Below are 25372 nucleotides of genomic sequence, written 5' to 3' on the forward strand. Positions count from 1 at the left end.
AAGCAAACAAGAACATGGTAATAAAATACAACTTCACAGCTAGCCCAGCAAGTCTGGCCAAGCAAAGGCTCACAGGAGAGAACAGGCAACGTGAAGTCAATGGCAGACACGAGGGAAGGGGGGTCTGAAAGAGCACACTGCTTGGTGCAAACTCTCCAGCTGCTAACTTTCTTGGAAGAAATCAAAACGTTAGAAATTTAAACATTTTAATAAAGGAAGCATTTAATGGAGGAGAGGTGGAAAAACAGAAAAGCTGAAATACTGAAATTGGTTTGGGTCTGTGTCGAGAAACAAAATAAAATTGTTGATTTATATACGGTTACAAAGGTCTAAGGAGAGCAGATTTTAGAAGGAAACTCACCCCCTCCTCCACTTCCTCAATTAGCAGTGCTCAATCTCCGCACTGCCTGCCAGGGCACGGGAACTAAGCGGCTCCTAATACCAGACCTGACAGCGCCCGTGAAGATGGGAGGACCAGTTTGGGAGATCAAAGAACGAGGGGAGTGACAAGTGGTTTGAGGGCATTATATCTGCCAAAAGAGGTGAGATAGAGGGAATCCACCAGCATATTCAACAACAAATTCAAGGAGAATTCTTCCATATTGCGAGCAGGGGAGGAGAGGAGAAGACACTAACCAAATCTGTTGAAGGCCCAAAATGAACAACTCGGTGCTCCCCAAACAGAATGAAAATTATCTGCTGAACAGCCAGAAATCTCTCCCAAAAGATCAGAGAAATGTTCCTATCAGAGTAAACTGAGCATGTTTACCACCAACAGGGAAGTCAGCAACAAAAATCATTAACCCCTTGAAGTGTTTCTGGACACACCATTACAAGTGCAAGTCAAGTGCCAGATGGAGTGGCTTCCTACCCAAATGTTGACTAGTACTAGAACATGTTATTAATTGAACTCCAGGGTTTCGGTGAAACTCTGGAAGCAAAAGGACTTTATGATTCTTCAAACAGACCTTTGTACATCATTCCCAGAAGGAATTACTGCTGGAGGTAATAACTGTTTATGTTTCATGTGGAGATATCGCAGATAAAACTGAAGGTATGGCTCCACCTGGAACATAGAGAGTACACCTGTATCTGGAGAGCAGAAGATAGCTGAATATTGGTTGGGTCACAGCAACAGAACGCAAGATTGCTGTAACAGCATAAAGGACAAGTATTCCATGAAAATGGCTTCCTCTTGTTCTGCAGTAGTATATATTTCACTCACCGGGCAGCAAAAGATGTCTAAGTGTCTGCCACTCTGGCTTCCTAGCGTCCACACCTCTGACAGAGTTGATAAGTTTCCAGTTAGGTTGTAAAGGGGAGAACAAAGTAATTATGGAATCAGACTCCAGATTTCATTTCTGGATGATAAAGAGAAAAGCCCATCCCAGAAGAAAGCAGGCTGTGTGACTGCACCAAAGAGTGCCCAGCACAGCAGCAAATTCCGTGCACTACCATCACCATAGGATTAGCGTGATCTGCTGTGGACAGAGGTGGATGGAGGAAAACAGAGCAGGCTGACTGCAAGACAAAGATCAGAAAAAGGCTGCCCACTCAACATCACAGCGAGACTGTTTATTTTAACAGGCTTTATAGTTGGAGGTTTTGTGTCTTTTTTGCTATGCACTTGAGCTAACATGGAAAACAATGTCATTTTAGGATATCACCACAGAATAGACAGTTGTATTTCATTCAAAATTGAGGATGTCTTCACATCCTAGAGTGACGGTAGTTTTTTATTAACTGCCTTTTCAAAATACTACATGTAGGAGGATATTTCCACCCCACTAGTAGCCAAACTTCATAAAAAGACAACATCAGGTGACACTGAAAGGTCACATCTAGGCAGAAAGGTGATATTTTATTTTACACCTGTTGTGCTACATCTTTTCAGAAGAATGCTCACATTAGAATCCTTAATATACACCTTAGTACCATGCAAGTTAGTAAAAGAAAGGAACTATTCTTAAAAAAAAATCAATTTTTCCTGAAATTTAAAAATCAAATATTCCATCCCCAAAAGTGGAAAGGGGGGATGGGTTTGTTTGTTTTTTTTAAAATACTTAAAGCAAACAGAGAGAAAGCAAAACATTAGATGATTTTAGTATTAGATAAGCTAAGAGATTTCCAAAAAATTCTGCTGTATTTCGAATCATTAGAAGCATGTCAAATTGTTAAATTTTTTTTCAAAAGAAATATCAATAAATTTGATTTGGCATTCAATATCCTCTCATTAGCAAAAACATCATTTAATGTGAAATATAAAATGAATTCAACGCAATCGTGCAACATTTAATGTATAAAAACACCTTGTCACTTACTGGCTGATTCCCTCAAATGAAGCTTCTTTGGAGACATTTCCACTATCAGTATTAACACCGCGCTGGGAGGGAAAAGATTAAAAGGACCATCATTCTGAGCTAAACACAAGTATGTGAAAATTTAAATAATGGGGAGAACCCAATTACAGTAAGTCTTTAGGAAAACTTATTATGAGTTTATCTGAAACCACTATAAAAAAAATACAGACTGTTTGCTCAAGTGGAGACCAATACATGCAATTATTTGTTTTAGAGGAGACCAGCACAGAATTCAGGCTAGGATGCACTGCTTAGAAAGCTGGCAACCTTGGATTTCTAATTCCCTTATGTCTTAAGGGGGAGCTAGGAGAGCAATACAATAATAAAAGGCAAGAGAATAACAAACATTCAAGGTTTTTTAAAAGTCATCTCATTTAAAAAGAATTTATTCCTCACTGCCTTAGCAATGCTTACTATGTAAATTTGCATGCTGCTCCCCTACAGCTTGCCATTCATGCAAGGAGCGTAAGCAAGAGGATTTTGGCTGCTACATAGCAGATGAGCACTTCTGACACGCACGTGGGAAACCCTGCGGAGCAGCATTCTGGTTCTGTATCCAGAACGAGACGGGGAGGAGAGGACCAAGCGCCCCACCCAGCCACGGGAACGAGGAATGTCCTTCCCTTCTCCACTCCAGGCTTTACTATGGTGGTGGGAAGAATGTGAAAGCATCATAGCTCCATCCTCTCGGCCAAGAGTTACGTGAAAAATCCTGATTATAGTGGAACACTCACAGTGACAATTAATCAACAACTTGTTGTCCAGAAACTCACAGTAGGGAAAGCAAGGTACACAAATACTTTCTTTCCCACTCATTTCTCTGAGAGAACATGACAGAAAGCAACAGGCTCATGTATTTTATATAAAACTATATAAAAATGAAAAGATAAGGCTCTTGCTCTCTGTATATACTATATATATTTATTAGTGGAAGGAAGGATGAAGACTATTTATGACCTCTTGTTCTTCACATATAAAGAGATCAGACCTCATGTTATTTAAATGCCTAAGGAGGAATTTTTTGTAAGACTTCTGTCTAGCAACTATCATGGGAAAATAAGAAATCCAGGAGCTGCCACTGCATTGGCTGTAAGGGAAAGCTCAGAGTCAGCAACTCATTTATACATACATATATATATGTATATATATATATATATATATATATACACACACACACACACATATATATACGTATATATATGTATATATAAGAGCTAACAAATCAGACATTCTTAACAGTGAAAGATACGTTTACAAAACACCTGTCAGGGAAAGAAGCTGGGGGAGAGGTGACAGAAGGAACTTGCAGGCTTTACTTCCACTTATTCATCCTACTTTCAGAGGAATAAGTAAGCAGCATTCAAAATACTTGGCAGGAGTTTGATCACACCCTCCTCCAAGAAGCTGATCTTACCAACCCACTCTATGCAGAGAAAGTATTCTCTGAATCCTTATGGGATTCACACAGAAAGCCCCAAATATGCACATGACATGGCCAGAGCAACAGAAGAGAAAAATGGAGTTTAGACTCATTGTACACAGGCTGGAGGGTAGCACAGTCGACACTAAATAGGCTTGTCATGTTTTACCTGAACACATATAAAGTACAGCGAATATAAAATGGCAGGCCAGAGGTTAGAAATCACATGCTCATGAAGGAGACAGAGACTAGACTATACACAACTTTGTATGCACAAATTTGCCTCAAATTTGTCAGAACTGAACTACTTGTTGGAGAACATAGGGAGGGAATGACAGTGCAAAGAAATACTTAATAAACTGATCCCCTTATTGAGGAAAATCAATAGCTGTTCTTCAGAATAATATCACTCACCAAAGTAAGAAGGGTAGAAGGTTTCTTTGAAGCCAAGACACTGGATATCTAAAAAGAAGTTTTAGATTGCCATTATTTAACTTTTTTCCTCCTCATAATCACATTGATATCAGTTTCCCCATTTCTTTATGCAAAATTTGCTGTATAAAAAGTAAATGAGCTGGAAAGAGAAAAATCCTCTTCTCATGTCTTTCAGATATTGTAATTGTACACAGTGCAATAAGAGTCAATATATCACAAAATACTTAGACAGAAATGCAGTGCTTAAGTTGATGGTGTCCTTTAAAGACATAAGATTATGATATAGTTGATCTTTAAGTCTGCTGTCATCCTTTGGAAGAAAGGGGAAATATGAGTCAAATGCTGTAATGTGACACAGAAATAAAGAACAACAGGGGAACTCTGCATCTGCAATGCACTACTGCATATAAAACACATGCTTTAATATTATTATGTTACAATGTTCTGAATATTTAGTAATGAATATTTACTGTTATTCTCACTGGGTCATCTTTTACTGACTAGAACAACAGGCTCCTTCCTATCTTTCAAACATTCATAGATTGAGACTAAAATGTATCTTTCAATGTATTTTTCACTTCCACAAGCTGTGATTGAAGGCTCTGAGTTCTCAACTTGTGTCATCTTTTTGCCACTGCTACAAAAACAGGAACTCAGACAGAAACACCAGAACAGAACAAAACCCCCACAACATTGATCTCTCCCAGTAATGCTTCCTATCGGAAAATAGCACAACTGCATTGACTGAGCAGTTTTCCCTTCACTGCTCCCTACCACACGGTTAGCAGAATAAGAAGTACTTTAGGCTCTTCAAAAAGACTGCTATTAAAAGCTTTGAGTTTGTTTCAAAGGGTAGCTAACATTTTTGAACAGTCTGATTTCCTGACAGGTTAAGGGACAAATGAGAAATGTGCAGGATTTATCAGATGACTCACTTGGCCCATTCTTTTGGGGACAGAAAGTTTAAATGCTTGTCTCACCACAAACAGTTAAAATTTGAATTATTATACAGCAGTCTTATTAAATAAAAGCAGAGACATCTTTAGTCTCTCCCGCACTGCTGCTGTTTAAAATCAATACGCACTCACTGTAAGTTACAACTGTTTGGTCTTAATGGATCCTTTGTTTCCTGCTCATAGAATACTACTGGTATTTTTAAATGCTTTGTCTTTTGGTTGCAACTACGTTCAGATAAAAATAAAAAGGGGAGGAGTATAAATACATTAAGGCTAAAGAAAAAAAATCAATCCCTGTCCTAATCTTCTGAGAACAAAGGAGAAATGGACTTTCAGAGTTGTTGCAGAAAGCTGGGCACTGAACTACGCGTTTTTTGAGGCAACAAACAGATGACATAAGTACACAGAGCACAGTTCTACCAATGCTAAACCAGCTTAGTAGCATGCTAGTAAAATTACCAAAAGAAAGCATATAGTAGCGAGGTATAAACATATTAATCCTGCATTATATTTTATGGTCTATTTGGTAATATTTCTCAGATTTCATGAAATAGCAGGATTACACACATACACACATTGGTCATTTGTTGGCATACAGCTGTCCTGTAAATCAGGCCCCTAGTGTCCTGGTGCTGGAGAACATCGTGTTGGCATCCCAGGCAAAAGTTATAGTCAGAGCCTTTGAAAGACAAACAAACTCAAGCTTCAATAGCCTCTAACTTCAGCCCACGTATTCCAGGCAGAAAATGGTCTTTACGTTGGGACAATTTACTGTCCACATAAAGATGTCTTTTTCCCAGCAATGAGGTTTTTAAGCTGTAAGGAAAAAGGGGACGGAAGTACAATAAAGGCATTTGTTGATGGAAAGTTATCCAAAACAAAAATATATGTAACTTTTTAAATGAAACATGCATTTTCCACTTCGAATTTTCACCCTCTGACAGCTAAGCATTGAAGCGCCTGCCTTTTACACGATGCCAGCTCGCACATGTCAAAAGACAACCTCTTCACAGCTTCCTCCACCTCCAATTACTGAAACACAGGATCAAACTTCACTTTATAGCTGGACTCATTATGAAAATGAAATGAAACATCTTCACAGCTGATTATAGCAAAATTTTGGGTCTAGTGAGTCAGGGTTAGTGTTCTGCAGGGACAGAAATATCAAAATCTTTCTTTTCAAGCTGCTCTCTGTGAAAATCACCCACAGAGCTTGGCAGGAATAGTGCCCTCACCCTGCTGAGCCTTCCTACTTAAAAAAAAAAAAAAAAAAGATAACTGGCCAGGTGCATAATTATATAAACATCTGCTCAAAAACAAAATAAGAAACCTAACTAAGCAAGTCATACCTACATTTAAAAATGTGAATTTGCATATTCAAATATTAAAATGATTCAAAATAAGAGTAAGGCAGGCAGCCATATCTCATAGCTGTTTGGAGGTATAAAATAAACATAGGCTCCCAGTCAGAGCTAGGATGTGCCACTTCTGGACTGCAATTTCCTCAAATCACCACATGTTGCAAAAAATGTATTTAGCAATGAATTTCTGCTTGTAGATATTCCCTTAAACTCTCAGGATGAAGATAAGGATTGAAAGATCTCATAAAGCACAGAACGCATTTATGAGAAGGTCTTTGGAGTAAGACCTTAGTAGTGTTCAGCTCAAAATGGCAGGACTTTAGTTTTTTTAATTTTTAAAATCAGGAGAGTTTTATAAGAATGATGGATGTTTTCCGGTATTCAAAAAGAAAAAGAAGAAAACCCACAGAATCAGGAAACACCCAGTAAGTAGATGAGCAAAATAAGTCACATATTAATTTTGGATTCATAGAAAAATACTCAGAGACACAGATTGCTCACCTCAGTTACATAGTGAACTTCATCCACAGCATATTTCTTCTTGAAGTATTCGGGGGGATGAATCCTTTGGAAAGCAACAGAAAGAAACATTTGGTTTTAGCTTTGCTGTAATATTCAATAGTTTAAGGCCACAGACAATGAAAAAATGCCCCCTGCTATCACAGTAATAGAATCAGATATAGGGAATGTTTTAATAATCTTCTTCTTGATTCCATTTTTCCATTTAGTAGATTACACAAAGTTACCACAGCTGGAAGATCACTATGCTTTAATCTGGGCCATGCTTGATACTTAGATTTCATGGTCTTTCGCTAAATGAAAGTTTTCTTCTTTCCCTTTCCACAAAATGATTCTATTAAAGAATTTAGCAATGTCATTTGTGTGCAATTTTTCACCTCACCATGTGGAAGATGGGGAAACAGCAAAAGACCAGTTTGCCCTGTGTTAAGTCCAGAGAAGGAGCAAAACATTCATTCCCTGCTCTGCAGCCCCTCGCTGCGGGAGGCTCTCCCCTGACGTGACCCTCCGACGTGAGCGGGGAGCCGGCCGAGGACCAGAGCGACTGCTGGGACGCATTCCCGGCAGCCTCTGCTCCTCCGGCCACCAAAGCACCACTCCTGTAATGTAACAGGCTGTGCAATTTCACACATCCAAAGTGAAATCACTTCTGTCTCTTTCTCCCCCACTTCCTAACGAGAGCCTCCTGTTATGCAACAGGAACGTAGGAATTTGGGTCATGTGAAAGATCTGCTTCCAGCTGATTATTCATGAGAATTTACTCTGATTCCAGCCTCTAGCCCCCCAAAATATATACAAACACAATCAGTGCAATTCTGAAAATGTAATCTCAAAAGAAAAACAACACCAGCCTACACCCTTCCTCAGATGGAAGAAAACAGGAGAAAAAGTGGCCAAAAGAGCTGCATTTTGGAGCATTCTGTGCATTTCACTTCGTTTGCAAGGTACAGCTCCATACTGCCTGGGAGTTATCTATCAGCAGATACTGTAGCAACAACTTTCGTTTCAGCACAGACCATCCTACATCCCGAGAACCGTTCAGAGAAAGCAGGAGAGGAGAAGAGAAACGCTAACTATTTAAACAGAACAGACAACAGTGGCACAAGATCAACTGGGCCACGAGTAAGCTAGGCTGGAGCCTGAAGAACATTGCTAACCCTTGCGGTGAGAATTGGCAGAAGTGGGCAGAGAAACAGCCCAATGTTTTTAGGAAGCACTCGAGAACAAAGCTATGGGGGGGCACAGCCACCGGCAGTGGCAATACCAGGAGGCCACAGCTCCGACTCAAGTCATGTTTTCAAGCCTTGTGCACGAAGTCTTCTTCATATTACCTTCCTTTATATTCCTAACAGCACTGGGCAGTGACACAGAAGACAACATGAAACCTTTTATAGTGCACTCATTAAGAAAGCAGTCTGCAAAGGAGTAAACCCCAGAGCTGAGAAAAAGTATCCATTGTGAAATTACTGCTAAAAAGTAATACCAAAGTATTTCATAATGTGTTCCTTCTGTGATGCTCCTCCTGCATACTCTTCCCCTCCCTGTGGGAGATTTCAAAGAAAGTTTTATTTATCTTCTCTTCCTGGCTCTCTAATTTTACATACAACAACAAAAAAAAAAAAAAAAAAAAAAATCAGGCATTTTATAGTTCCCTTACCTCTGACTTCTGCATACTCTGTTTCCCCTATAAGCATCTCTTTTTCTCTCACTCATTCCTCAAATATTCAAGTACTTTGATATTCCAGAAACATTGAGAACACATTTAGCACTTTCCATTTTTGTTCTCCTTCACAGTTTCACCCAATCCATCCGGGTTCTGAAAGATTCCAACTGTAAAACCGCCTAATTTATGGCCAATAGTAATATATGGTAATAGATGCTCTTTAGAGCAATATATCCAAAGCACCCTCTACAACCAGCTATATTGTTTCAATCCAAAGAACTGTTTCCTGTAAAGTGTAAATATTCCTTAAAAGTATGCCCACAAATGTGCTGGATTTTATTCACTTCATTTAAAGTAATTTAAGTAAGAGTAGGTCTCATTCTCCAACATGCCAGTATGAAAATTTCTCTCTTTTCACAAAACATTTTTACATTTCTTTTGTCCATTTGTTGCTTTCTACAACTGTGTGGTAGAAAACTGCTGCTAATTTACTTCTTTGGTTACAGTTGCTCTTGAGCAGCTATTGATTGCGTTCCAGCTGCAATTCCTCTGGCACCTCTTCTAATCTACGCTATCATTCTTTCGTGAAGCAAAAGTAGCTCATCAGCCTTTCCAGGCTGAGGACTTTTTCTATACTTTGAGAGAAAGAAAACAGCAGCTTCCCACAATACTTGGTTCCCTCTCTCATTGAGCCAGGTCATCCTTTAGATGCTTCGGCTCCATCGCACCCAGTGATGCGGTACTGAGCTTCCCAGGCAAAGGCCTCCTTGCTGCTCTTGCTGCCTCGTGCAGAAGTCGGCAGGACTTGTAGCGCAAACAGCAGAGACAGACTTCTCCGCTCCTCTCTGACACATTCAAGGCTTTGCCTCACTTCCTCCATTTAGCACCTCAGACTGCATGGCGAAATAAATTCATGCACACTTCCCACAATGTACTGTCCGCCCCCTGTCCCACAGGAACCACGATGCCTCAGCCATGAAACCACCTCTGCCCATGGATTACTAGGAAGATTTCTGCAAGGATCTACCCTATTGCAAAGCCGTACAGGAGGAAGGAAAAAATGCATATGGAAGTTTGCATGAAAGTAGAAAAACTCTATGCTGTTCAATACAGAAAAACAGTACAGAAGGCAAAACACAAAAGCTCAGGCAGAAAGCAGAACAAAGGTGGTTCCCAACAGGAGCTTTCCATATTCTCTCCAATCAATTTCTCCAATTTTTTCTCCACTTCATCTCATGTGCTATTTTCTGTCCCATCACTGTCACACCCCGCATCTCTTCCCATTCATTTCAGATGAAAAAAGCTTCTCCACCCCCTTCTTATGCAGAGCTGGAGCTGCACAGCAGCATGCTCTGGTCAGACGAAATTCACCCCAGGGTGACCACAGTGACGCGTCCCGGCTGTTACCAGCACCTCCACTCCTAGTTTGGTGCAAATCAGGAAAGGCTCTTGCGCATTAACATAGTTGTTACAGGAAAAAAAGAATGAGTTCCTTAACAGAGACAGGGTTCAGCATTCATTTTTATCCAATTTAAATGCAAAACAAGCTAAAGCCTAGCACTGACCATCACTGTCACAGGGAATGATACCTTCCACAAAATGCTCACTGGCATCATGAAATTCAGAAGTCATATCCAACTGTGGTAATTTCAAGCACATTTGAATACTTTACACAGATGAGGAGTACTTTTCTCTGCAAATGACTACAAATGAATCTCAGGCAGGTAGAATAAGTTAATTGGGTACAATTTTTAACTTTGTCTTTTGTGAAGCTGGTATGGGCTGCCAGTTTCAAAATTCTGATTAATCACTGCAGAGACTACAAGCAAAAAAACTCACAGCAAATCATAAATTAATTAGAAGGATTACCCAAGTGGAAGATATGATCCCAAGTATTATTGAATCATGTCTTTCCTTACCTATCCCAAAAATTAACATTCTTAACAGATCTGAACAGGAGCAATAGCCTACTTTTACAGGCTTTCTAAAAAAAAAAAATTTTGTATAAAAATTTTTAGATTCCTGGGCAATATAAATTAGAAAAATCCCACAGAGACTAGTACACTCCAACCCTCAAAAGGCTCAGTCTCCGTTCTGTATAGTTTTATAGCTCAGCTTAACAAATATTAGTGTTGCTCCCAAGTCATTTCAGTATTTAACCACCAGAAGAGTGGAAGTCATGTTTCATCTCACAATGGAAATGAGCAACTTCGAAATCCTGGAACCACAGCAAATATATCATGCCCGAGTGCTCTGTGACCCAAGTGGCTAGCCAAAAATTTGGAATCTGATAGTCTATGGTAGTTAGAAAGAAAAATTAAGAGTCCAGTGCTTCTATTTATTTACCAGAATACAGTCCCTCTTTTTGCCACCAAAGGAGCCATGACACAGGAGATTGGTTCTGGTTCCCCACCCAGCACTCATCACACTTTCCCATCCAGTGAAAAAGCCTGCGTTACTCAGGGTCAGACGCCAAAGCTGCTTACAGCCTGCTAATGCTTCCTTCACACTCTCCCCTTTCCCACCTTCTTCTACCTGATCCAGTTCACTTAGTTTCTTACTCTCAAGCTTTTCTTAGCAATTGAGAAAGGCTAAAGGTGGCCTAAAAATGCATAGCTACATTTTTAAGAGAAGATTCAAAGGTTCAACTAAATTCACACTGGTATGAAACATCATGTTGAGAAAGCAAGAGGCTGAACAAAACCACAACCTAGTTACTGCAGTGCAGAGTTTGCCATCAGCTTTGGCAGACCAAGTACTACGGATGGATCCCATTTCAGCCCAGTCCTTCACACTGGCATGAAATACTGGTGGATAAACAGAGGAGTAGGTAAGTTAAACAGCTCTGACAGCTTATCCATAAACATACCAAAACATGTATTTTTAAGCTTTTATTAGGTTGGACAAAATTCAAACCTGACATTTTTAGTAATATTTTACTAACCACACTGCATTTCAATCTTTAAATCCAAGGAAAACTTGGTTGCATTGTCTAAAACCATTTCAAAACTGTTGTTCATTACATTGCACAAGAATTCAGAACAGCAGCAAATCTTAAGAGATTTGTACAAATTTGACATTACTGTAAGAATTCCATTAAGCAACATCTCTTTGTATTCTAAAGGACTCTGGAGCAAGAGCCTAGAAATACAAACATAATAAAACAGTGTTTTCATTTTCAGAACTGCATTCAGAAGAGAGGTACAAACAAGATAAATTCTGTTCACAATTTTTCTTCGGCATTTGTGATTTAGACTCATAACAGCTGATAGCTATTCCTGAAAGAAAGGCATCTAAGCCAGCTCCTAATATATTTGTAACCTAATTACTGATACACATTCATATGTGTACATTTTTCAGCTGCATCTAAACACTTTTCCAAGCCATCTTCAGTATACAACAACTTACTCCTACTGGCTGCTTTGTATTTGCATTTCTTAATGCTTCTAGGACAGATTTGCAGGTTTTAGTTCCTACAGCAGATCAAGTTTAAAGTGAAATTCAGCTTTTCTTTCAGTAGTCAAATTTGTTTTTTCCTCAGTATTTCAGTTGGAGTTCTGAAATCCTAATATTATTTATTGTATTGCATTGCCTAGGGTGAAAAACTATTCCCACTGGAAAAAATATTGTTAATGGTATTTTCACTACAAGAGTTGAAAAATTCTAATTGGGACCAATTTCAAAACATTGGCTATGCAAACAGACACTTATTTCATAAAGAATGGGAAAGTTTAAAGTTTCTTTTCTAAGATATTTAACTCTTTTTTAAAAGAGCAGAGACAAAAAAAATGTAATAGTAGTTATTTTTTCCAGGTTTTTAAAGCTAACTACAGAAAAATCATTTAAATGTCACTTTGTCAGCCAAGTACTCCAGGTCACCCTATAATAAAAAGTGAGCTATCGATGCAGCCCAGCAGCAGGCTGAACTAAAGAAACCTTAAATAAAGTGCTACAGACTGGGATACAACAGAGTATTTATTTGTAATTATTCACCTTCTTCTGATTAAAAAAGATTAGACTCATTCACTCCATGTTTACTGCCCTGCACTTCTCATCAGTCTCCAAACATTGGGTTTTGTCTTCTTTTGTAACACGTGGCTGCAAACATAAATTTACAGCATAAACAACAATTACTTGGGAATCTGAGCATGTCTGAATATCCTAGGCAGGTACAGCAAGCGGGGCAGGGGCACACACAAAGAGTCAATTCATTTCAGTCTCTACAGTCTAAATATTTAGACCAACAATGAGCTGGGGAAATGTGGATCACTTAACACCTGAGACTGCAACATCAGTTAAAAATGTCTGCAAGTGCAGGCAAAGCACATACTCATAAAAACTACCTGTCAGCATCGAAAATTTCATCTAACCATGATGCATGCTTGGATTGGAGTTAATAACATGTTTTTGTAAGGCTATCTTCACCCAGAAGACTTATTTTGCTACTAAAGAATTACGGACCCACACATACATACCTGTGTGTGTGTGCGCGCACCTCAGAAATGAAAGGAGCACCTTTAGCAGAGCACGTGAACTGCTGGCAATTCCAAGCTTCCTGGAGCATTGCAAGTTTTCTGAATTGTCTCCTCTAGAAGCTGTACAGGATTCCTCCCTCCCCACAACACAGGTTAAGCAAAAAGCTTAACAAGATCTTCCTTCTGCTCTCCGCTCAAACTCTTACAGCAGGCTGGAGAACCCCTTTGTCAACTCTTATAAAAATATGTGGATAAACACATTACCTGTAGCAGATTTACTACTGGAATAGGAATTAGCTCATCACCATCACTTTGTGATGCTTCACACATTTTTCTTTCCCCTCAAACATAGAATGAAAATACTTTATTGAACACTTACATCAGTAACTACACACAAATGGCAGTTGTGCCCTTTCTACCTACTAGCACAGGTTGTTTGAATCAGAACAGACAGTTTTGCTTTCTCTCATGTTTTACTAATCCCTAGCCTTAAGCTTGCTCCCTCATGCACTTGGGACCTGTCTGAACTCCCTGTTAGCTCAGTCCTCTTGTAATCAGCTTGTCTAACCAGGCCAACACACAAGAACCGCCAGTGTATTTGTACTTATTACAGGGTTTTTTTATTTTTACATTATGAAAAAAACAGTTCAACATTTCTGAGGCAGATAAAGTAAAGGATAGTGAAAACACATACGAAAATGTAGCTTTACATCCACATAATTTATAACAAAGGTGTAACATTAAGGTTTGAATAGCTTTACAGAATTCCTTTGTCTTCAGATCTGGCCTTGTTTGTGTTTTGAAGTTATTCTTAAAGAATGGTGCTTTATGGCACTGTCATATCACAAAAGAAAGCAAGTGGTGTACACTAACACAGGCTTACATGTCAGATAACAATTCACCTGCAAAAGGAAGACAATTAATAAAAATTAATCATTATTTAATATGACCCCATGTAGACAGTAAAGTAGTAATCCAGGCTGTCTGACCACATGTGCTATCAATGAGCATGTACTAGGGCCAAATGAGAATCACCTGCAATTTTCAATCACTGAGCTCTGTCTTCAGCCAAAAACAATCCTGACATTCATTTTATTTACTTTTAAAAAGGATCAGTAGCACCATCTGAATGAAAGTCAGCAACCATTCTGAGAATCTATTAATATGTCAGAGAGGAAGACAGTAAGCTCTGACGCAAAGCAAGACATGCCATACTAAAGACTGCCTAATGTGATTAAAATGTAGTCTTGTCCACTACTTATTACATGTTAGGCTTTCAGATTCACAGCCTCCGTTACCAGAAAGTGATGTTATTACAAGGAGTAATTAAAAGTAAAAATTAACATAGCTAGAACGAAAACAGAATAGGCGAGTATCAAAGACACCATTCATGGTAAAGCCTAAAGCAAAACATGCTGTACAACACAATGTTCAGTGTACAGTGCTCTCTTAGAAGGTCCTGCACTTATTATGTTTATTATTGTCTCAAAGGCATGAGAAACTGTCAAAGCTCTTATAGGCAAACAAGAACAAGAAAATTCTTAATGTGGTGAGACAGAAAAGGTAAAACTAGCAAATTTTACAGTCAAAGCTTTCGGCTTTCGGGGGAAGCGTACTACAATTTACAACGGTATTGTTTCCTCCATTCCATCTTAACTTTCGCATTTGGAGTAACAGATATAATACACCATTTTATGGCAAAATCACTTTCTCCAAAGCAAATAGTTTCTCCTAGGCAAAGTACACACATACTTCAGCCTGCACGCTGTGCTGAAACGCGGCACTGGCGTATGCACACACTTACAGCAAGCAAGTCATTGCACTAGCTACACAGCATTTTCCTTGCTTTCCAGAGCTGTAGATACACTTGCACGTGAGAAGAAACACATGCACAAGGAGCAAATTGGACAAGCATCCTTTTCAAAAACTGAAGCCTCAAATTGTAACAACTCATTCTTCAGACCTTAATAGGTCGGGCTTAAAACAAAGTGAAAGTTTCAGTGAGGCTTTACACACAGAATAAGAACCCTGGCAATGACTAAACTGCAGGAACAGAAATACATCAGCAAACCATGTAGAACTGAAGGAGGAAAAAGGATACAAAAGCAATGTTTTAATGCTGTCAAAAATTCACCAATATACTCCCTCCTCATCACAACATCATCAGGTTAACAGATGGGAAAGCATTAACTAAACAAGAGGGTGTCCAGAGCTACTAGAAAGAGCAACACAGGAGGTTTTACAAGATGCTAGCAGATGCCCCTGACTTTGCCACCAAAAATGCAATCACCTATATATCGAAAAGGAATTTCACTCTCTCTCAAACAAGAGGATTAAAAGACATGAAGTTAGATTTAAAACATAAAACAGTACAAAAGGGCTCGCTGGCATCACTGGCTGCCTCCAGCACGTGTTTTGACTAATGTAATGTTTTCCTAAGTTTCTGTTTGATCCTTTGAGACAGAAGTACCTGCATACAAGTACCCTTCTATTCCCTTGTTCCTTTTGATAGAGTTCAGAGCAAAATGGATTTCAAGAAAATAACATAATTCAAAAGAAATTGAACTGAAGATCAAGACTCAAGCTGCTTTGACTGAAAGAAGGCAACCAAGGCTGCAGCTGAAGCTATGTCTTGCAAAGCAGCAGAACGGTGGCACCCACCATGCATGATACACAACTTTGGGCTTCCCAATTGTCCAAACAGATTACACGAAAGCACAATAACTAGGAACCAAATATGGACTGGTGGACTTACGAAATCAGAAATGCATCATTAAGGAGACTCTCAAGGCCTAATAAAGGCCAAACTTCAAACTGCCTGATTTACTTTAAATAAACAGTCTCACTCTTCCTGCTCAGCTATTCCCATCACTGGCACTCTCAAGAAATGACAGGTTCTTTAGGATTTCTGTATATCCTTTTCAAGAGGCAATGTCTCAATGACATATTTAAGAGATACAAGCAAAAGTTATCCAAAAAAAACCCAAAACACAATATGATAACACAAAGAAATCAAAGGAACTTGTCATAAAAAACTCATTGGGTACAACAAAAGTATCCACAAACAGTGTCCGACCTCTGGGCTACATCGCGCCCCTGCGGGACAGACAGGACCGGGCACCGCCTGGGAGCAGGGGCAGAGCCAAGCATGCGGCACTCGGAGCTCAAACACCTTTGGGACAAAGGGGCATCGAGGAAATGAAACAGAATATGCCTGTTGTTGACTCACATTCAGATCTTAAGAGGGTAATATTTGTTACACTTTTCCCTACCCTACTTTAACAAAACAGTCTGTTTCCTTTTCCTCTCTGTACATTTCTCTTGACATAGCTCAACACAGGCAATACTCTTGCAAAGAGTCATTCCTGAAAGACTGAAAGCGAGAGTATGCAGAGACAGATACAGCATAGATAGCAGGGGATAAAAACCTAAAGAAAACAGTCAGCAGCAACAGCTGAGAACACAGAATTTAAGAAGTGGAAGAGCTGAGGCACCACTGTAGTTATTTCCCTTATGGTTTTTTTGCAGCTTGAAGTATCTTCCCCAATCCAGGCCTACAAGAAAAGGAGTTTTGCTCCCAAACCGGGCAGCCACACATATGACGATACAGTGGGGTTGCAGAGCCTTGGTAGAGCCCTCCTGGAAAAGCCTGGAAAGGGCATTTCTTAGCTGTGGCTTACCTTCCTAACAGCAGCATCCAAATCATTGGAGGAAAGACAGATGGCATGCCTGCTTGGAACAAACCCTGGATTCTCTAATACTCCAAAATGCAATCAGGAGTTTATTCCACTGAACTTGGTACTCCTGCTAGTGCATTAAAGTGTAAAATAAGAAATGCCTGGTGAGGGTTATCAACATTCACCCTACCACAGGCCTGAGACAAGCATAGGCAAGACTGTACTTTCTCATGCTGCAGGTTAAAGCCACATCTGGATATTAAAAAAAACCTGTGGTGCAGCATCATTAAGCAGAATTACCTACCATTGAATCAAAAGGAGGAGAAGGGAAAAAGCATTTTAATGCTTACTAAAATTGCCAAATTATGCACCCAGCTTCAGGTGTACATTGACAGAAATTATAAATCAGTGGACTGTTATAAGTTACTACTACTTTTTAAAATGTTTCAACACAGAATACAAAGAAATTTAAGCAGGTAGAAAGCAAAGATCTGTACAAATAATTATTGAATTCAAAGTGATTAAAAAATACACATTCAGCTTGGACTAACAAGGCTTTGGACAGTTGGAATACTGAAAACAACTACTAAACCGATAAAGTTACTGTATCATGGATAATTTGAGAAGTCAGAGCATTAAAGTAGCACAGTTTGGGGAAAAACAATCATCAGTAAAGTGGCAAGAGCAATGCAGACACTAATTATTCTATAAAAATAATTTTTATCACAAGAGAAATACCATAATAAATGACAGGGAGACAAGAAATCAAAATCACTGTACTGTGAAGGAAAATGGAATCATGGAAAACATGCAGCATGGGGAATTACACAGAATAAGTCTCATCAGTCAAATGCAATCAGCTTTATTGTACAGAGTTTTGAAAAGACTGGATGAAGGGTAAAGCAACAAATGTACTATCTAAACAATAGTAAAACATTTGACAAAAAACTCTGAAGAATCTTACTCTCAAAAATCAACTCAAATTGGCTTGGACAGGAACCCCAGGACATGACCTGAAACCCAATGACTAATCATAATAAAAAAGTGAAGAGTCTAAAACAGAAAATAAATAAAAATAAATAAAAGATGAGCTTCTTAAGGACTGGGAAACCCACCAATTACTCACTGACAAATGCTGTATCAATTTAGACTGATATTTTCAGAAGTTAAAATGATAAACAGCAATGGACTGCAAGTCTTGCTTAGTGGGATACTGCAAAGACTGAAATTAGTTCTGATGTTATTCAGAAATAGAAGCAGGACTGAACACATTCATGAGATCCACAGATGGCATTTGCAGGTGGTAACAAATTTTGCAGATAAATTGCAACTGCCAGTTGGTACAAAACAGTAATAAGATGACCTAAAGGAATTTAAAACTTTTTTTTTTTGAAATAGTAAAATAAAGATTCAGTGGGGAGAGGGAAGGAACAAAGGATGGGAAGAGATCAAACTGCTATGCATGGAAGAAGAAAATGACAACTGATCTTTAGAGAAAAGTGCAGGAAAAAATATCAGGGAACAACAAGGCAGATTGGTTTAGAAGGTAAAACCATAAACCCCTCTAGAGAGTACTGTTTGAATACATAGCCCTAAAGCATGTTACAGAGAAGAGAACCCATATACACAACAGCCATAAAGCTCATTTGGAAAACTTCCTGCATTGCTGAAAAATCTGCATCAAGAAAAGCAATTAAGCTGATTTAGAGTCTGTACCCTACAACATCCCCCTCCCCCAAAAATCCCCACTACCCTTCAAAAGAGTTGTCTCAGATTTTAGCTTGCATTGACCTTGACTTCTGTACAACAGTCTCAGCCACCATCATATAGCCAGACAAACATACCATACAGTACATAAGTTACCATTCACAACTATTCAGTATACAAACACAACATTGGATCCCCTATAAGAAAAAGAAATTAAGAAAGTGATTTCTTAGCTTCTATGCTACTCATTATCATGGTCATATACAGCCTAGAGAGAAGAAAAAAATTAAGAGCCCTGAAAGCCTTCAAAGCTGCCTTACAAAAGGAGTATGCAAGAAAAAACATACTTTTGCACCCTTTCAAAAGGCAGTAAAACTTCTCAGCTTTGCTGAAGTCAGTCAAATTTAATCACCAAAACCAAAGGCTGCTTTTGGCTGTAACCGTCTGCAAAAATGAGGATAATCTTTAAGAAGCTTGCTCATTAGGTCACTGAGAAAAGATTAACATTTGTAAAGCATTTCATTGTGTATTAGTGTGGTCCCCAAGAACCACGCTAGGGTTAAACTTTGTAAACACAGACTGCTTCCAATCAGCTTCTTGGTGGAAAAAAATGTTACTTACAATGGATACAATGTTAGATTAATACTGCTGGAGTTACTAATCAGTCCAGCAGGGCTTTAACGAAAACACAGGAAATTGCATATAAATATTTCTCTGTCCCATTTAATACACATTTCTAAAGTTAGAGCATGAAAGTGTTAAAATATTTTTGTTTTCCATTAAAAATGCTCTTTATGTGGCAAGGCAATCAAGTTATTTTGGCATCTGCTCCACATAAAGCAGCTGCTGTACAGTATGTTTTACTTTATAAAATATCTTTAATCAGCACACTGACTAGTTCTGTCATTTATAATTAAGGAGGTAAATGGCAGGTGCAGCATTAATTAGTGAAATTGAAGTCTCTGTGCAAGGCATGCAGTCATACCAACTTACGGCTTCCTAGGAATAGAAACAACCACTAATGGCTTTGCACCACAAACTTGCCTAGGTAAGACCGTGTGGAGAAAGCAGGGCATTCACAACATAATTACGTTTCTGAAGCCTTTACAATCTTATATTACTGGATTTGTTTCTTAAACTCTTGCTCAAAGTAAGACTGGAAAGATATTTTAGAAGAGCAAAAGTCTCAGCCATTCAGCAGAAGTCTCTTTCTGCCTCACAAACCAGGAGGAAGAGCTACAAATCAAGAGTTGCACAAAATGGTTCTCTCCGGTGTTGGCTGCAGCAACCTCTTCAACTAAGCTAGGGGCTAGCCCAACATTAGGGCAACTGCCCAGGCTCATAATTTAAAAAGAGACTGACTGTTGTATGTAGTACAAGCCTTTTAACACGGAAATAGGGGCACCAGTCCTATAGGGATGCTCATGACGATTCTAAATTGCCATCCTAATTTTTTTTTTTTTTTGGTAGAAGTACGTAGTCTAAACAGCAAGTTAAATCCTTCCTCAGTTTTAAAACTTGCCTAGCTAGGTAAGACCATGTGGAGAAAGTGGGGCACTCACAACATAATTATGTTTCTGAAGCCTTTACAATCTTGTATCACTGAATTTGTTCAGTTTTAAAACTGAGGTGGTTACTGTGGCTCCGAGGACTACTAAAAAGTAAAAGCTTTCCCTAGTCTTATAGCTATGTGCACACTGTTAGAGCACATGTGTTCAGGGTGAAGTCCGACAAAGAAGAGCGACCTTCCCGGAGAAGTGTTCCTCACCTCGGCATGGGCGCTGCAGAGCACCGGTCCTTGGCAGATCCCTGACCAGGGCAGCGTGCTCATTACCTCCACGTTCACCTCCTCTTTACGCTCCTCAGACATCACCTCAACACGCAACACTGCCCTGCACTGATACCATTTGCTTTTCTTGAAGGAACACTACCTCGATATTTCACAGCGAGACTGAGTATTTCCATTTCAAGAACCCTCTGAAATACTATCCCCATTTAACATTTCAGGTGACAACACAATGTTCAGGTCTTATCCTTAAACTTCACTGTAGAAACTCTATCCCTTCCACTTCCATCAGATTTCTTTAGAATCCGCAGGCCGTATCTTAACTCTCTACATCTCCTGAGGTAGACGCCCACCAGAGTTTAACCTCATCATTTCAATCCTGAACTGATATTACACTTGCAGACAACACTTACTGGTTCAAAGACCAGGAAAAACAGCAGGAGAAACAGAGGTGTAGCTGGGGAGATTAAAAAAAAATTATAATGCGCACAGTCACCCCAAAATGTAACACTTTACCCATCTCTAAGAAATGCTCTCAAACGCTTCATTGTTTTTGGCCAAAATAAGACTGTAAAATTGAAAGAAGCAAAGAAGCCCCACTCATGCATTATTTAAAGGGGAAAAGGTTAACACCACTGATTGCCACATTACCTAAGTGATGTCTCTGAACATAATCAAAGATATGTCCTTCAAGGCACAAGAAGGTGTTTAGTTTCAAGTGTGAAAGAGCAACAGTCTATCAAAAACAATACAAGCTTATTATAATAAGCAAATCATTTGATAATACAGTAGTAGGAAAGAGCCTTCGGCATTAATTTTAAAAATATCTATGTGTTTCTGCCGAAACTCAAGTAGATTTCCAATCTGCCTTGAATAGAAAACAGAATCAACACCAGACAAATCAGTTCCACCCTGCACTATGAACTAGAAGAATAGCTGTAGAGCTCTGTAAGATACCAAGCTTGCAAAACACCATACAAGGAATTAAATAGATTTGTGTTTCATTGGTGTTAAACAAATGTTTCTTCAATGGGTAGATAGTACCTTCCACATGCACCCATACAAGCACTCCCAAGGCAAACTACAGTAGATAAACAGCAGAGGATGGAAGGCAAACTCATTTCTTTCAAAGCTAATTTTGACTTAAAATTGAGTCTTCTGGGAAGGAACACAATCGCTAGCACCGTGCAGTACCCCCTGCCAACTAGCTTATGAAGCAGAACTGCTACTGACTCACAAATGGGTTATTCATCCATCCTCTTTCTGACATGCAGAAAAAGCACATGACCACAGCTGACAGAAAAGAAAACAGGACTGTGACAGAGGGATTCAGGAGGGTGAGGAGGAGAATTTAGAAAGCAAAGATGTTGTGATAAAAACAATTACCTCACTATACTCTGCAAGAGGAGGTAATGGCAATAAACCATTTTTACCCCCTCTTGAAATTCCATAAATGAATCAATAATGAGTGCTGTACAACAAACCAAAAAGGCTACCATTTGTACACAACACAATACTTTCTTTGAAAATGCAAAATGACACAGCAGATTCTCAATAATATTTTTAAGACTTTCAGATGAGGCATAATCAGTGCAGGTAGCAAACAACTGATTTGAACTAGCAGAAGAGAACCTAGGAAGAGGAAAAAGCTTTGTCTATAAATGCAAACACACACCACTAGGGAACACAGTTTAGAGAGTACATGTGGGAGTTAAACAGAACCTACCCTCCTAAACAGGTGCAGCTTTCAGCTGAAATATTTCAGATAGCAGTATTCACATTTTAAAGTCATCACAAACAATTTCAGTTCTGAGGCAGGTCTAAGACAGTAATATTCGTATAAACTCCCCGAGAAGACAGCAGCCATGCCCTACCATATGGTCTGACACAGTTCAGCATATGGGGTTGGTTGCAACTGTTTTCCTTTTCCCAAAATTAGCATTAAAATATAAGTGATAGCTTCAATTAGAAATAGAGCAATCTGAGCTCAAAATGTTAAATTAGAAGTAATCCAATATTCTGAGATGATGCAGACACTGAAAAAATTACAGTTTGTTGGTATAAATATAATTAAGATTGAAAAAGTAAATGAACACATAAATAAATCAATTTCTTCACTGCTATGGCACTTAGCAATATTTACTACTGGTGCAGACTGAAAAAGAGATGTTTATGGCATAGTCACAGGAAAGAATTAAAATCATTTTCTCTTAGTCTGCTAGCTCATATCAGAAAAGCACAAAGAGGCTAAACTACCTTCTCCCATTCAAAAAGCCCCATTAGCTAAGGGTACAAACTGGTAAATAAACTTGAAAAATGCCTGCTTTTCTGTTTTCCTTCTTTTGCATCTTAACAGAGGACTTCTGGTTTCCTTTATGGTTCAGCTTCCTTTCATGGACACCGCGGTAATATTTTAATTCTAAATGTACTGTCTACCACCAAATGGGGATATCACTTGATATCATAAGATCAATACCAATTGATAAGAATGGGAGACCATATGAACAATTGGTATTAAAAATCAGATAGCACTTCGGCTGTTCAAACAGTTACATTACATTAAATACCCAGATACATTAGAACACAGTTAAAAAGGTATGCCTTACTTTCCCATCCAAACCGCATAGCTTTCAGGGAGTTGTGGAACGAAGAGTATGGATCTTCCAGTATCAACATCAACTGCTCCAAAGCAGCCTGCTTCAGTTACTCCAAAGGTCCAGTGAAAGTAAGATTCCTAGGTTAAGATGAAATACATTCTTAAAAGAAAACCCTCACTTCCACCAACTCTAAAAATACAGGGTGGCACATGCAAATTCCTAGTTCCATGTGTTTGAAAGAGATCACTTTTGCTTTTGGAAGGGAAGTAAGTGGGTTACATTTAAAGCACTTCAGTATAACTAGTTTTAGTAATGCAAGTCCCTCTGTTGGCAACTGGAAAGGATCTGAGATTAATAAACTACCCTAAGAAATAAACACCACTTGACTTTGGACAATAAATATATATGACGTAATAAAATATATTCCTCCAAACTAGAACGAGGGCAAGTAGTACCAGGAAGAAACAATCATGTTACATGAGAGGAGAAGGCAAAAGCGGAGTGCAGATTCCTTGGGTTGTGATGGCAGAGTCCTGAAGCAAAAACTCGACTTCCTCGAGAGAAGAGGAAGCTGCAATGAAAATAGCAGTTGGCCAAGTGGTATTCTGCATTAAGAACAAGCAAACAAACAAAACACCTAACAGAACATGGAGATAAATTTTGATAAGGATGGGGTAAAAAAGACAAGAGTGGTGTACACAGACATAAACTGTGTACCTTGAAAGGTGTATTAATCTCCTCTAAAAGCAGATCAATAACTACATTAAGACATGCACTATCTAGATTAGAAGACAGAATTTATTCTTTTTGTTTCTTCATAACATACAACAGTTCAGTTTAATTAATAAAACAATGTGAAGCAGCACTGTAGCATTCAACAGAGCAGTGGCAATACAAAGCACACAACCTTGCAGGAGAAGCCACAATTAGTTGTGTTATGCCAACTTTTCCAAAGACCACAAAAGCTTTTAGCATGACATTAACAAGTTATTCAGTCTTATCTGTAACACAAGAACACACAGGTACTTACAGAAGAGTTCAGTTTGAAAACACACATCATGGTAACTTCTAAAATACATCCTGTTATGTGGAAAACACTATTTACAAAGGCTTTGAATACACTCTTCTGTAAATTAATTCAACCTCTAGCCCTTAGATCGACAGTAACATGCTGCACTACAGAACAAAGGTTATTTTTTGGTGATAGACAGGACTGAAAAAAACCAAGAAGTATCCAGTTTCTATCTTTATGTTAAATACTGACAGGCAGTAATTTCTTGAACAGACTTAGGCCCCTTAAACCAGATTATAAACCTACATAATAAAGCACTGTAAGAGTAAGAGTAACTCCAAGCTGAAGAGGCAAAGTTACAAACAAGCTAACTGATCTAAGTGAAGCAAAGTAACACAAATGTGCACACACCTCTAACTAGGATAAAGGGAAAATAATAAAAAAAGAGCTTAAGAATCACGCAATTCAAGGGCTGGTTTAACTGATTTGAAATTTTGATTAATCTCTTACCTGGCGAAACACAATACCAGTATCAGTACAGTATCTCTGTGTTTCTTCCCCACCCTGCAGCAGAACAACAGAATTTGCCTGGACATCCTTATTGTGTCGCAGGCGATCACACAGGCGTCTTCTGTTCAAGGCAAAGAGTTCTGCAGGCACTTTCAAGGTCTCATTCCCCAGCCAAAAGGAGGGCCTGGAAAGAATTTTTTTAAATTGATAATTAACACAAGACAAAACAATGGTTAGCATGATTTAGAGGCACAATGTTTGTTACTTTACTCTAGTATAGAAAAAGGAAGTTTAATTCAAACCCTACAAAAAAGATGTTAATTGTTCAAATGCAATAGATGCTATATACAAGCATTGCTCTCTAGCTATGATACATGGCATTAATAGAGGGGAAGAATAAAATACACACGTTACTCGTGGGTACCAAAGAAAAAGAGCTGGCACAGCTGATACAGCTGGCTGAAGCTATAGCCTATAGCATGTCACAGATGTCACACTCCTCCAGGTAAACCAACGTGAAAAGGGGATGCAGAAAGTGACAACAGCCTCGGTCTGCTGAGTAACGGCAAAACAGAGAGAAGAAAATGAGTCCCTGAAAACAGAAGTGAAAGGTTACATTGTCTGGCAAAACTCCTTCCGCATGTCCTTCTGGGAAATGTCACAGCAGCTAAAACCAGGACTGCAGAGACAAGATGGCAGACAGCAGATATCAAGTGACAGCATTTCCAATATTCACATCATATCCACGTATTTCTTTCACATGTATGTATGCTTGCACTTCTACACACAGCAGCAGCTTCAGGGAGTGCCTGAGCTCCTACCCACGGCCAGCAGTGCCGCTGCGACATACACAAGCCCGTCACACATCGCTAGCTGCTTCCCATAGCTGGCTCA

The 25372-nt window shown here is 39.0% G+C and overlaps 1 protein-coding gene across 3 annotated transcripts in view; it reads right to left on the reverse strand.

The window, feature by feature from the left end:
• Positions 1-25372, reverse strand: part of PEPD (peptidase D) — a 199441-nt gene that overhangs the window by 114735 nt on the left and 59334 nt on the right. For all 3 annotated transcript variants that reach the window (XM_026107578.2, XM_026107580.2, XM_026107579.2), the window contains 5 exons: positions 24479-24662; positions 22966-23093; positions 7034-7097; positions 4195-4242; positions 2322-2383 (listed from right to left, as the gene is read on the reverse strand). In XM_026107578.2, the coding sequence (XP_025963363.2) occupies positions 2322-2383; positions 4195-4242; positions 7034-7097; positions 22966-23093; positions 24479-24662 (486 nt within the window). The remainder of the gene's footprint in view (positions 1-2321; positions 2384-4194; positions 4243-7033; positions 7098-22965; positions 23094-24478; positions 24663-25372) is intronic.

The sequence above is a fragment of the Dromaius novaehollandiae genome, chromosome 13 (assembly GCF_036370855.1).
Source record: "Dromaius novaehollandiae isolate bDroNov1 chromosome 13, bDroNov1.hap1, whole genome shotgun sequence".
Taxonomy (NCBI): Eukaryota; Metazoa; Chordata; class Aves; order Casuariiformes; family Dromaiidae; genus Dromaius; species Dromaius novaehollandiae.